The sequence below is a fragment of the Hemiscyllium ocellatum genome, chromosome 21 (genome assembly GCF_020745735.1).
Source record: "Hemiscyllium ocellatum isolate sHemOce1 chromosome 21, sHemOce1.pat.X.cur, whole genome shotgun sequence".
NCBI lineage: Eukaryota > Metazoa > Chordata > Chondrichthyes > Orectolobiformes > Hemiscylliidae > Hemiscyllium > Hemiscyllium ocellatum.
In genome coordinates, this window is record NC_083421.1 from 19520903 (window position 1) to 19535953 (window position 15051).

Sequence of the window (15051 nt, forward strand, 5' to 3'; positions counted from 1 at the left end):
TCCACCATCGACTCAATCACTAGTGTGAACAACAGCGGTGAGAGGGGATAACCTTGCTGGCTGCCTCTTCCAATACTAAAATTATTAGGTCTTACTTCATTAGTAAGACTGCTGCCATAGGATCACAATATAGCACTTCCACTCACCGAGACTACACCGCTCCAGAACATAAAAAAGATACTGACACTCCGCCCAATCAAACGCCTTCTCTGCATCAAGGGAGACCACTAAGTCTGCAATCGAGCTGTGTTGGCACACCTGGACCATGTTCCGTAATCTTTTAATGTTATTAGAGGACCTACGGCCCTTAATAAATCTATCTGGTCCTCCTTTACAAGAGAGGGCAACACCTCCTCCAACCACCAATGTGAGTGTCTTAGATAAAATTTTAAAACCAGACTTTAGCAGCAAAATGGGCCTGTATGAAGCACAGGCCCCTGGGGCCTTCCCTCTCTTGAGGCTGAGAGAAAGATTAGCTTCTCTCAGAGAGGACGGGAGACCGTCCTGACTGTATGAATAATTGTACACGTTCAGCATTGGCCCGGCCCACATATTCATAAATTCCTTATAAAACTCACTCGGAAGGCCATATGGGCCGGGTGCCTTACCACTTTGGAACTCTTTTACCATCTCCTGTATCTCTTGCACTGTCAAGCAACCTTACAAAAGGGACGCCTACTCTGGAGCCGCACCTGGAAGGTCCAGGTCCTTCAAAAAGGACTCCATCTTTGTCAACCTGTCCTTGTAGCCCTCCGACCGAAACAGCTCGGAGTAAAATTTTTGAAAAGACGTCTTAATCTTTTTCGAGTCACAAGTGAGAGTCCCAGTGCCCCCTCTGATAGATGTGATAGCTTGGGGGGGGGGGGGTTATCTCTTTTTTTTTTCCTATCCAAATATGCCAGATATTTACCTGGCCTATCTCCATCACCTTTGCTTTGCACAAAGAGATCTCTCTGTCTTTGTTTGAGCAAGCGCAGAATCTGGACCAGCCCAGAGAGTTGTGGTTTGCTGTAATTTAATCACGGATGACCTGCAATCTCTGATGAAGTACGCAATCTCTGCTGTCTCCCGCTGGGTCTTGAGCAGACGTTGCTGCTCTCCCCTCTGTCGTTTCCAACTCGCTGAATAAGACATGATTATACCCCTTGTCGGCCCTGGCAGTTTCCCAAAACTCAGAAGGGTTGCTGGCTGTGCCTGAGTTAATATCCAAAAACCCTTTAAATTCCCATGAGAAGTATCTGATAAACTTACTATCCTTCAGGATAAAGGAGGTCCATGTGCCAATGCCGTAAAGGTACCTTTGTCCTTAACCCCCAAATACACTGCCACATGATCAGAAATGGCTACGTTCCCAATTTTACAGGACAACACTGAATCCAAAAAAGCCGATTGGAGCAAGAAACAAATCAATCCTTGTGTAATACTTGTGCAGATTAGAGAAAAAGGGTGAAATACCTACCCACCGGGTGAAGACCTCTCCATACAACCACCAATCCCAAATCCACCAATTGTTTAGATTGTGGGGAAGTGCCTGGGAGACCCCTGGTTATCCTATCTACTGTGGGATCCATGAGGCGATTGAAGTCTCTCCCTATAATAGTATGGCACATTCCAAGATCAATCAACCTAGAAAGTGCATCCGTCAGATATTTAAGGGGGGGTGTAAACAGTAAACATTTAGAATGCCGTATTTCTCTCCATATGTAAAAGCTTTGAGAATCACAGACCATCCATATTCATTCTTAGTTTGATCTCGCAACTGGAATGGGAGATTCTTCTGAAGGGGGAGAGCCACTCCCCTGCTTTTAGTGTTAAACGATAAAAAGAGCACTAGGTCAAACTGCCCCTGCTGCAACTTTAGATGCTCCTTGTCATCAAGGTGGGTATCTTGTAAGAGAGCGACTTCAACTATCTTCTTTCTAAGACTTGAAAGTACTTTCTTTCTCTTAATTGGTGAGTGTCTCCCCTTAATATTCCAGGTGCACCATTTGAAGGAACAACTAGCCATGGTTATCTAAAACAGCCCGTGAACCCCCAAGAGGAAGAACCCTACTCATGATGTGCTGAGTGGAGACAATTAAAGGCTCAGAGCCTGAAGAACATAACTACAAAATCTATTACAACAGAACTTCTAAAAACCACAGCTACAATAAACCAGCACAAAAAACAGAAAATAGGAGACTTTCCCCCTTGTCCCTAGGGGGCACTCACTACCCATAAGCACCTCTATGGCTCCTAGCTGAAACCGCGCCTCAAACCCAGGCAAAACAAAAGTAAAGGATACTAAAATCTTAACATAGGAATTAAAAGTGGGCATTTTACACACCCACCTGTGCATCAACCTCCATTATTGCTGGAAAAAAAACCAAAAGTTCCAATAACACTTCCCAAACCCCAGGGAAGAGCGAAGCAGAGAAAAAAAATCAAAGGAACAAAACAGATTGAAAGAAACAACAAGAAAAGTTATTGTCCATTTTGCTTGAGCCAGTCAGTCTATTTTTAAAGTGTCCAAAAAGTTATTTGCTTTCTTTGCTGAGTCATGTCTGGACTCTGCATGACTGAAACAAGGCACTGTCGGGTATCTTACAGAATATTGGATATCCAGATCTCTCAACCTCTTCTGTACCTCACCAAAGGTAGTTTTCTTACAGATCACTGCCACAGAAAAGTTCTGACACAACATAATCTTTGATCCCTTATAGATCAGGGCCTGCAGTTCCTTCCCCAACATTCGGGAAGCTTCTAAACCTTTTGTTTGTCTCTATATGACTGGAATTGCACTTGGACTGGGCAGGGGTGCTGGGCTGACCTGGGCCTGCGCACTGTGACCCAGTGAACTTGGATCAATCCGCACCAGGCCCTCCCTGGCTTCCCATCCCAGAAAATGTGGCAGCCATTGCTCAAAAAAACCTGGCTGGCTTGATCCCCTTCTTGCTCCGCCAATAATATGAAAGTTCTTTCTCCGACCTCGATTTTCGAGGTTGTCGACCTGCTCCACTAAGGTCTGTACCTGCTTTTCCAAAGCCTGGATCCATCCCACCATTGATTCAGTGTGGTCTCTGATGCTGCAGTCTGCTGCTCGACCTTCTCTACATGCTGCTGAAGACTCTGCATCTCCTGCTCATGCTTTTGCAGTATGGCCGTGATCAGTTCCAGCCTGGCCCGGGTCTCTTCCATCGTCGATTCGAGTAGCACTTCATGAGGCATTGTGTACCAATTTGAAAATGCCTTGTTTGTTTCCTGTCCTATCCGTGCTAAGATATTGCCCCTTACACCATGAGCCCTTGCATATTGATCTTTTGTGTGATACCCTATGAAATGCCTTTTGGAAATCGTGGTAAAATACACCTGCCCTACTAGGTACATTTCCTCCGTGATTACCTGGTCAGGTCCACGCCCCCCTACGACCCACCCTCCCATCCTGGCACTTTCCCCTGCCACCGCAGGAACTGTAAAACCTGTGCCCATACCTCCTCCCTCACCTCTATCCAAGGCCCTAAAGGAGCCTTCCACATCCATCAAAGTTTTACCTACATATCCACTAATCATTTATTGTATCCGTTGCTCCCGATGCGGTCTCCTCTACATTGGGGAGACTGGGCGCCTCCTAGCAGAGCGCTTTAGGGAACATCTCCGAGACACCCGCACCAATCAACCACACCGCCCCGTGGCCCAACATTTCAACTCCTCCTCCCACTCTGCCGAGGACATGGAGGTCCTGGGCCTCCTTCACCACCGCTCCCTCACCACCAGACGCCTGGAGGAAGAATGCCTCATCTTCCGCCTCGGAACACTTCAACCCCAGGGCATCAATGTGGATTTCAACAGCTTCCTCATTTCCCCTTCCCCCACCTCATCCTAGTTTCAAACTTCCAGTTCAGCACTCTCCCCATGACTTGTCCGGACTTGTCCGACCTGCTTATCATCTTTTCCGTGTATCCACTCCACCCTCTCCTCCCTGACCTATCACCTTCATCTCCTCCCCCACTCACCCATTGTACTCTATGCTATTCCCTCCCCACCCCCACCCTCCTCGAGCTTATCTCTCCATGCTTCCAGCTCACTGCCTTTATTCCTGATGAAGGGCTTTTGCCCGAAACGTCGATTTCGCTGCTCGTTGGATGCTGCCTGAACTGCTGTGCTCTTCCAGCACCACTGATCCAGAATCTGGTTTCCAGCATCTGCAGTCATTGTTTTTACCATGTTTAAAGAACTCTAGTAAATTTTTCAAACGAAACTTCCTTTTAATTGAAGCATATTGACTTGTTTTCATTAAACTATGCTTTTCTATATGCACTTCTTCAATAACAGCCTTCAGCATTTTCCCAAAGACTGATGTTAGGCTGACTGGCCTGTAGATCACTGTTTCCTCTCTCCCTCTTTTCTTGAACAGTGGTGTTATGTTTGTTAACTTCCAATCTGATAGGAACTGAACTGAGTTGATTATAGTTCTGGTCACCACACTACGAGAAGGATGTTGGATGCTTTGGACAGGGTACAGAAAAGGTTTACCAGGATGATGCCTGGTAGGGGGATTTTAGCTATAAAGAAAGATTGGATAGACTGGGTTTGTTTTGACTGGACTGCTGGTGGGTTGAGGGGTGACCTGATGGAAGTTTCTAAGATTGTGAATGGCATGGATAGAGTGGAAAGTATGAAGCTTTGACCCCTCCATCCTAGGAAAATTATTAGGGGGCCCAGGTTCAAGGTTTGTTGGGGGGGTGGAAGGAGGGGACGATGTGGAGAGAAGATAGTTTTAAAGCGATGTGAGGGGCAGGTTTTTCACACAAAGGGTGGTGAGTGCCTGGAACGTAATGCCAGAGGAGGTGGTGGAAGCAGATGCAATAACAGCATTCTAGAAGCACCTGGACAAATACATGAATAGGAAGGGAGTAGAGGGATATGGATCCTGTAAGGGAAGACAGTTTTAGTACGGAAGGGCAAAATGTGTGGGTGGAAGGCTGAAGGGCCAGATCCCATGCTGTTTTGTTCTTTGAATTTGAAGAATTTTAGACTATTGTATTTATGAATGAGAAGCAAAAAAGAGAAAGAGGATACAATTAGTGAAGACAAATGTAGGTCCCTTCCAGTCAGAAACAGGAAGTTTGTAAAAGGAACAGAGATGGTGGACCAATTAAATACACAGTTTACTTGTGTCTTCCTTTGTGAAGACAGAATCAATGTTCCAAAAATATTGAGGAACACAGGGCCTATCATATATATCTTTCAGAACCTCTTACAATCTGTTCCTCTATTGCTCACCAGTTTGCTCACATTCAATATTTTCCCCTTCTGACCAACAGTTTGGCCCGTAGCTGATTTCTCAAGCACTCTGAATCCTCAGACTTTCTATTTTTTTCACAACCTTGTAGGCCTCTTCATTAAATTTAAGCATCTTGTCTTTTTAAGAAATGGGTACTTTGGTTGAGTTTTTATTTTACAATGGAATAAATATATCTTTTTTAAACATTATGAATTAAATCTTTACCAAATTAACCTGAGCCAGCTCTCCCTCGTATCTATGAATTGGATTAATTTAGGTTTAAGATTCTTTCATGTGCTTGGAGTAAGTCACTTTTGAACTTGTCATGGAACATAATGGGGTTATAATCACTACTTCCCAATGGATCTATTATCATAACATTAATTATCTTCATTAAACAATGCATGATCTAATGTAGCTCCATCCCTAGCCAGTTTGATGATATATTGCTCCAGGAAATTAATATTTGAAAAAAACTGGTCAATTTTGACCCAGTTTATGTTGTTATGACAGGGTGAGGAGATGTGAATCATCTCTCCTCTTTTTAAACCCCTCCATTCATAAAGATTATTAATTATTTCAGCATACAGTTATGACACCTTAAATTAAAATGTAGCATCAGTCAAATTCAGGAGATAATTACAAGGTTTTCTTGAAGTTTACCCAAGAAAACAGTAAAATGTAAAATCAGTCACATACAAATGTGCAAATGCAAGGTTTAAAATGAAAACAAAGATCAGGAATAGGCAATTTGGTGGGGGGTGTGGAGAGAAAATCCTTGAATTCGGTTTTAACCTGAGTCCACAGTTTATTAATTGATGTCTTGTGGCAGAATTTGTATATCTTTGACTTCTTATGGAACTGTCTTTATCACTAAGTGCTGTTTTTGAGATGCTGAAGCAGTATGTGTGTGCGTGCGTTGTAAATCCATTTTCTTTCTTGCTCAAAAGCGGTTTCCTGAAATATGGTATCTTTGTGTATTCCTGTGTCTGTTTTTTTTAAACAAACTGGATAATATGCAACTGACTTTCATTCCAATGAGCAATCATTCCAGAAACGTGTAAATTAAACATTAAATATAGATGGGACTAGTTTCAGTCATGTTGGACTCTTTGTGGCTTTAGGAACTGCCTGAACCTGTGATCAACTGATCATTATGGTCATCCTAAGCCAGCATTTCTTTCTCTCTTGAATGTCATTTTAGTCCATGAATCGTCCCAGATATTAAAATCAGATCGCAGAAGTCATTATTCGATACTGTTTTTTTACCACATTCGTAACAATATAAAGATTAAAGTCCTTAAAAACTCATTGCATTGTCAAAAGTATTAGTGAGAACTAAGTAAATCAAAAACAGGCTAAGTCCAAGACATAATCATCGTGGTTAGTGTGTTATCATATACTTAATCAAGCTTAAACACTCACTAGTGTTTTTCACTTTCTCCTCAGCTCACACCAGCAGATGGCAGTTCACATTCCGATTATAGCAGTGAGCCAGCGCTGTATTTCTGACAAAGGAGATGTGATCGAGGAATTGTGACAATGCACACCAACATTTGGGATTGGTTTACCATGAATCCTGGAATGGCAAAAGCCAGCGACGTGCCATCTGAAATGCAGCTAGCTGTTCTTTGAAAAGCTCATCCCCTTACTGGAGACATTTTGGGCTATATCTAAGGACTGAGGTTTCTCTTGAGGACAAGTTGACCATTCATTTCTCCATGCCCTGTTGGATTTCTCCCTTGACTCTGAGGAGACTCATGAGATCCACGCAGCATTTATGTGACAGCTTTCAGATTTGGAGGCTGGTTGCCTGCACACCAAGTTTACGATTTGCACTTGCCCTCAAAGGGCTGTGACCTACATTCCTAAAATATTCCTGAACACTGCCATGGTTGCTGAAGCCCTGCAGATGATGATCATTCCTCAGAGGAGAGCTGTATTACACTGTGCTTTGATCTTGGCTACCTTTGTCCTTAAGAGTATTGGGCCTGTGTGAGGGCCAGGCCCTGGGCCATGTTTTCAGGGTTTGACTGTGTTCAAGCAACATTCCCATTTATAATAATGTACTTTGGATACTGTACTGTTAAATAGTTCTGTCATTTCCACTGTGCCACAGTTTTTACTGGTGGTGGTCCTGGTCACCGGGTGTCCTCAGGACTCGAACCATTTTCATTTCTGTTTCTTTAATATTGTAATTGTCCTGGCACTCCGACTTTCGAGCCTCCTGGTGAGGTCGAGCTGAGCGGAGGATTGTTTGAGTATGAACTGAGAATGCTAAACTCCTCCCAGAGTTCAGAGACAGGGATTTGTCAGATCCTCTTTGTAAAATGTATTATGTGCCATGTATTCACTGGGCAGCTAGGACTATGGAAAGCACTTCCTAAATAGGGAACAGTGAGAGTGCGTGAAATAAGGTTTTTGTTTATGCAGCCATCACACTTGTGTGAAAGCCTCTTGGTGCCTTAGGCTGAGCCTATCAGGTATTAAACTTTCACCTCGTTTCAAATTGCCAGTGATTAAGCACAAAGCCTTTCCTCTGTCTTTGTGCAGCTACTTGGCTTCAACATTGAATATTGGGTCACTTTTGCAAAAACATTCATAAGTTTACTTAACATAGTTTGGAGCATTCACCACTTGGGTTTAGACATGTACATTGTTTTCATTGTTAGCAGAGGCAATTAATTTAAATTCTGCTGTGACCTATTTGGACAATGCAATGCACCATACCCACAGAACAAAGTGTTGTAGTCCTTGTTGTGGAGTATAACAATCCAAGCATTACCTTGGAACTACTCTTCAGTGTTTTATCTTGATTGTGGTGGAGCTGGGAAGCGGTTGCTGCTCCTAGTAATTCTGATTCAGTCATGCCCACTGGCTTTAGTGGAACAAGTTGGAAAGAACATTATTTACTCCAATCACACTGAAGGCACCATGTATGTTAGCTAAATGGTGTACATTACATTTTGTCTTTGGATCTTAAATTAGTTCCAAATGAAGTTGTTGGGGGTTAGAAGGAAAAAGGTGGATTTAAAGGTGTAGAGTTAGGTTTGTGGCAGTGTGTTGATTGCTGTTTCATCCTTTTCAGATTTTGTAAAAGTGAAGATGTTCTGCAACTGTTGATCCACAGAAAATGATAGCAACTGAATACCCTCATTAATTCGACAATGTATATTTTATTCTGACAAGGTAGAATTTGTAGTTGCTAAAGGTGTTTTTCTTACTATTTTAGAATATATTGGGTTGAATCAGGAAAGAGAAAAGGAACATTGAATGTCTTGGGATAAATGTCCTGACAACTAACTTAATTCTGTATACACTCCAGTAAAATATTATGAATACAATTTGCCTTGATTGTGTCTGGCTGCAATTTGATGTTTCTTTTAATTTCTAGAATGTTGCCCCTTCAACCCTTTCATTCATATTGGAATAGGAACCTGGAGACAAGACATAGCAAGTTAGCCCCCTTCGACTTTTGTCCATGAAGGTGATTAAAGATTGTTACTGTTTGCTGGAAATCGGAAAGATTTCAACTCCATTTCCTGTCAGCATGTGTTTACAATACAAAGAACACTTGTATTTTACCCATTGTTGCAGAACCATCTATGGGATGATTAAAGTCGGAGGTTAATCCTGTGTAGGTCCACAATTGCAATTGACCCAGTTTGGTAATTGTACATGTGCTTAATTTTATCAAAGTGACCCACATACTTTGTTATTGGCAAAAAAATCTCATTTACGTTGCTAAGTTGCAATCTATGTGCATTATTCTTCCTTTCGAGTAAGGGCTGAAATTTGGAATGCACTTTCACTTCCCTTTTGTGGTACTCACCTTGATCCCAGGCAAACATATTGTCTGCTGTGGGCCAGCTACCTCTTGCGTGCCCGTCCCCTTATTGTTCACCAGCAGGATTTGTGATTGTAGAATTGAATAAATTGCTAACTAGCAGCAGGTTAGTTACCACCGAGAAAGAAAAAAAAAACAGGCTGACCTTTTGGGTATAGTACTTTGGTCAGAAATAATTTCAATCAAAGATTTGTATCCAAACTGTTGATGTCTGATTCCTTTGAAATGCTGATCAGACTACTGTGTATTTCCATTTTCTATTTATTAATAATGCACTTTTCCTGAACTTCCACTTTGCTATCAACTACTAAGTACATATGTTAATGCATAGATAGGACTTTAGTATCTGGAGAAACTGTTTGCTGCACTTTGTAACACTCCTTCACTTCCAGTGACAGCATAACAGTATCTAGGGAGCCCTTGCTGTGATGCAAACTTCTATTCACAACTAAAACACTTGTGAATCAAGTCTTCCATGCCTGTTGACGTGACCCATGTGACACCAAATACTAATTGTAAGTCAAGGTGGGAGCCATGAGTTTTAAGTGAGTCCATACCAATCTTGTTTTGAAAGTTCCTGGCAGTACAAGGCATTACATTATGGTTGGAATGGATTCCAGGCACAGGAAATATTTAATAAATTGCATATGCACTAATGAATTTTGCACTTAGAGGTTGAACTAAATGGAAAGAACCTGAGACTTGCCAGCGTTCAGTCACATGGCCAAATGTATTGTCCATTTTTGTAACATTCACCTTTGTTGCATGTCTTAGAAATGCACATTGTTTTTTTTAAAAAAAGCTTTGTATAGTGATGGACATACTGCAGTGTTTCAGCTGAAGACTTGTTCTATAGAATAATACATAATGCAGATTTTGATAGAGTTCTTATCTTTGGTTGTAGATGTAATTACTGTATAATGTTTTCAGACATGATCAACTGTTGATTTAAAAAAAAATAAAAAAAGATACACTGGCAAACCTTTTTGTGTGAGGTTGTAATGTAGTTAAGTTCTCTGGATGGAAACAGAACGTTCTTCTCTTTGAGCCTTAAGATTTACTATCTCAGGATTATTACCTGAGACATGTGCAAATTGGCATTGGGATGTGAGAGTAAGAGAAGTAAACACCTGTCTCAAGGAGTGGTGCAGGAAAGATGGGTTCCATTTCATGGAGCACTGGCATCAGAATTGGAACGGGAAGAATTTGTACTGTTGGACAGTCTCCACCTGAACTGAGCTGTGAGCAATGTTCTAGCAAAAAAGGTAAATAGGGTAGTCAACATGACTTTGAACTAGAAAGTGGGGGTGAAGGGAAACAAAGCATCAGGTTAGCATGTGGGCGAGGGGGAGGGGATTCAACTATAAAGAGAAATATGAAAATAAAGGAGAACTGGGAGAGGCTATTAAAGTCTCCAGAACACACAATAGGTGTGTGAATTTTCAGAAGATTTGTAGCTCAGGTTGAGGTTTTAGATGTAAGTTTGCTTGCTGAGCTGGAAGGTTCACTTCCAGATGTTTTATCACCATACTAGGTAACATCTTCAGTGGGCCTCAGGCGAAGCACTGCTGATAATTCCTGCTTTCTATTTATATGTTTGGGTTGGTGATGTCATTACCTGTTGTGAAGTCACTTCCTGTTCCTTTTCTCAGGGGGTGGTGGATGGGGTCTAACTTGATGTGTTTGTTGATAGAGTTCTCGTTGAAATGCCATGCTTCGAGGAATTCTCGAGCGCGTCTCTCTTTGGCTTGTCCGAGGATGGATGTGTTGTCCCAGTCGAAGTGGTGTCCTTCCTTATCTGTATGTAAGAATACTAGTAAGAGAGGGTCATGTCTTTTTGTGGCTAGTTGGTGTTCATGTATCCTGGAAGCTAGTTTTCTGCCTGTTTGTCCAATATAGTGTTTGTTAGAGGCCTTGCAAGATATTTTGTAAATGACATTAGTTTTCCTTGTTGTTCATTTTGAACCTTCCAGTTCAGTGAGCAAATCTACATCCAAAATAGGTGTGTGTTTGGAAAGGGTTAGGAATCTGGTAAAAGGGATGACAATGAGAACAGGGATGGTAAATACAGGACTGAAAGTGTATGAGTGTACGCAGTATACAAAATAAAGTAAATGAGCTTGTGAAACAGATTGCAGTTGGCTGGTATGATGTGGTAAAAGGGAATCAAGACTGAGAGCTAAATATACATCCTATCGAAAGGCTGGTGGGCAGAGGGGGCTGGGGTTGCCTTATTAATAAGCAACAGAATTAAATTGATAGCAAGAAACTATGTGGCGTCAGATGATGTGTGTGGACAATCGAGGAACCTCTGAGATAACTCTCATTAAAGTTGCCTTTTGTTATGTACACAGGCCTCCAAACAGTAGTCAGGACATGGGATGCAAGGACCAGGAGTAAGAAAACGCTTGTAAGAAAGGCAAGTTTAGAGTGATCTTGGGGGACGTCAATCTGCAGATAGACTGGGAAAATCAGTTTGGCAGTGGATCGCAAGAAAAGGAATTTGTGGAATGTCTACAAGATGCCTTCTTGGAGCAACTTGTGGTGCAGCCCACAGGGGAACAGGCAATTCTAGATTTAGAGATGAATAATGAGGCAGATTTGAAAAGGGGGCTTCAGGTAAAGGAACCTTAGGAGCCAGTGACCATAATATGATAGAATTTACTCTGCAATTTGCCAAGAGAGAAGTTGGAATCAGATGTAATGTTATTACAGTTGAATTAAGGTAACGACAGAGGCATGAGGGGAAAGGTGGCCAAAATTGACTGAGGGAAGAGCTTAACAGGAAAGACCGTGGAACAGCAATGGCAGGAGTTCCTGGAGTAATTCAGGAGACACCAAAAAATCATCCCTGGGGAAAAAGCACACTAAAGAGAGGACAAGGCAACTATGACTGGGGCAAGTCAGGGAACAGTATAAAAGCAAAAGATATAATGCAGTGCAGGGCAGTGTAAAGCCAGGGGATTAGGAAGCCTATAAAAACCAAAGCAGGACAACTAAAAAAGAAATAAGGAGGGAGAAGATTATATTACTAGCTAGCTTACCTTCCTATTTAAAGGAAGATTGAAAGATACATAAATGTTGAGAGGCAAACGTGGACATTGGGCTGCTGGAAAATGACGCTAGAGAAGTAGTAATGGAGAATGAAGAAATGGCAAAGGAACTGAATAAATACTTTGCATCAGACTTCACGGTGAAAGGCATGAAGAACGTCCCAAAAACTTGAGAGTTGGGGCAGGTGCTGGAAAAACTGAATGGCTTGAAGGTAGATAAATTACCTGGACCAGATGGACTGCACTCCAGAGTTCTGATGGTTATAGCTGAAGAGATAGTGGAGGTGTTAATGGTGATTTTTCAGGAAACACTGGCATTGTGGGGTTTGGAGGAGTGGGGGGGGGGCAGAGAACTTGAAAATCACTAATATTTAAGAAAGAAGTAAGGCAAAAGACAGGAAATTACAGGCTGATTAGCCCGATACCTCGGTCAGGAAGTAAGATCTTGGACGCCATTGTGAAGGATGAGATTTCTGAATACTTGGAAGTGCATGGTAAAATAGGGCAAAGTTAGCATGGTTTCATCAAGGGGAGGTCATTTCTGACAAATCTGTTAGAATTATTCGAGGATGTAATGAGCAGGTTAGATAAAGGAGAGCCAGTGGATGTTATCTACTTGTACTTCCAGAAGACCTTTGACAAGGTGTTGCACAGGAAGCTGCTGAGTAAGATGAGCCTGTTAAAGGCAAGGTATTAACATGGATAGAAGATTGGCTGTCTGCAGAAAGCAGTGAGTGGGGATAAAAGGGTCCTTCTCAGGATGGCAGCCAGTGACGATGTGTTCTGAAAGGGTCAGAGTTGGGACCACAACTTTTCACTCTATACATTAATGATCTAGATGAAGGAACTGAGGGCAGATGATGCAAAGATCAATGGAGGAGGCAAGGGATTGAGACAGGTAAGGAAAGTGGGCAAAGAAGTGGCAGGTGGAGTACAACGTGAGAAAGTGCGAGGTCATGCACTATGGTAAGAAGAATAGAGGCAGACACTATTCTCTAAATGGGGGGAAACTTCAGAAATCTGAAGTGCAAAGAGACTTTGAGTCAAGGGAAGACTCTTTAGAATGGAGTTAAGGAGAAACTCCTTCAGCCAGAGAATAGTGAATCTATGGAATTCATTGCCACAGAAGACTATGGAGGCCAGGTCATTGAGTACATTTAAGATAGAGATAGGTAGGTTCTTGATTGTTAAGAGGGTTCAAGGTTACAAGGAGAAGGTAGAAGAATGGGGTCAGAAACTTATCAGCCATGATTGAATGGCTTAATTTCTGCTCTTGTGCCTATTGTCTTATGAGCCTGTGCATCTTGTTACAAACCAGCACAACAAATATTTTTATTAAAATGTAATTTACTAGAAAATGAAAGAGCAATTATTATACCTTTCTTGAGTAAAAGAATATCATCTAACAAAAAATACACCAACAGATTAAAGAAAATTTAGTTATGAGTTCTTAGCCTGAGAGTTAGTTATACAACAGGGAAACAGACCCTTCTGTCCATGCTGATCAAGTTTCCCAAACTGAACTAGTCCCATTTGCTTGTGTTTGGCCCATCTTCTGTGGCTCAGTGGTTAGCACTGCTGCCTCAGTGCCAGGAACCCAGATTCGATACCACCCTCGGGCAACTGTCTGTGTGAACTGTCTGCATGGGTTCCTCCAGGTGATCCGGTTTCCTCCCACAGTCCAAAGCTGTGCAGTTTAGGTGAATTGATTTGCTAAATTGCCCATAGCGTTCAGGGATGTGTAAGTTAGCTGCATTAGTCAGGGGGAAAATATAGAGTAATAGGATAGGGAAATGGTCAAGGTGGGTTACTCTTCAGAGGGTCAATACAGACTTATTGGACCAAATGGCCCGTTACCACACTGTAGAGATTCTATATATAAAAAAAACTTCCTAAACCTTTCCTATTCATGTACCTGTTCAGATGTCTTTTAATATTGTAACTGGACCTGCATCTATCACGTTCTCGGACAGTTTATTCCACAGACAAACCACCTGTGAGAAAAGATGGTCACTCTGGTCCCCTTTACATTTTTCTCCTCTCACCTTAAAAGTGTCCTCTAGTTCTGGACTCCCCTACCAAAGGGAAAAGACCTTTACTATTCATACACAGTCCTGGCAACATCTTTTCCAAATTGAATATTTGCAGGCATTTCTTCTCAGGGTGAGCTCCTCTTGTGAGTGAATTAAATGAGATGTCTATTTCTTGATATTTGGTTTTACTATCTTTTGGTGGTCTGAAATTAATATTTCATCTAGTTTAATATAATACCTGGGTTACTTGGCATTGTCATTGTGGTCAGGTCAGCATTTGATCCGTGATGGTCTCTGGTAGTTAGGCCATATTTACCATGATTATAATTGTACCCCTATTTGTTCTGAACTTCCCTGTATCAGAAAGAAATGTTTGCAATTTACCCCATCAAGTACTGTAAATCTTAGTGTAAATATTTAATTACATGGATGCACAGATTTTGAGTAGATAACAAGGACCTATGGACCGTATGGAATACAGGCTGATGGGCAGTAGAAACAAAGCTCATTTGGTTTAAAAAGGTATTTTGATGTGCAGCGTCATAACCTATTATTTACGGTCCACAATCCAAGAGCCAGAAAGTGAAATTTGGTTGTGTAACTTTCTCAGCTGGCACTGATAGGCTAGGTTAAATAACCCTGTGCTGCAAATTTCTATGATGTTGTCTGACTGAAAACTATTTAGATGGCATCTGTTGAGTATTCAATAATCTTCGAACTGCATTGTCTTTCCAGTAACATCAACAGTGAACAGACCAGATGTCAGCTCTTTCTCCTCTCATTACACTAACCCAGTGTCAAGCTGGACTGAGCCATTAGAGTACTTTATATCTCACCTGGGTGGCATACTGTAAA

General features: G+C 41.8%; 1 protein-coding gene across 1 annotated transcript in view; it reads left to right on the forward strand.

The window, feature by feature from the left end:
- tprn (taperin) overlaps window positions 1-10050 on the forward strand; it is a 103213-nt gene extending 93163 nt beyond the window's left edge. Inside the window, exon 4 of the mRNA XM_060841263.1 lies at window positions 6713-10050. Within this exon, the coding sequence (XP_060697246.1) occupies window positions 6713-6775 (63 nt within the window). The 3' untranslated portion in view covers window positions 6776-10050. The remainder of the gene's footprint in view (window positions 1-6712) is intronic.
- Window positions 10051-15051: the final 5001 nt, after the last annotated feature.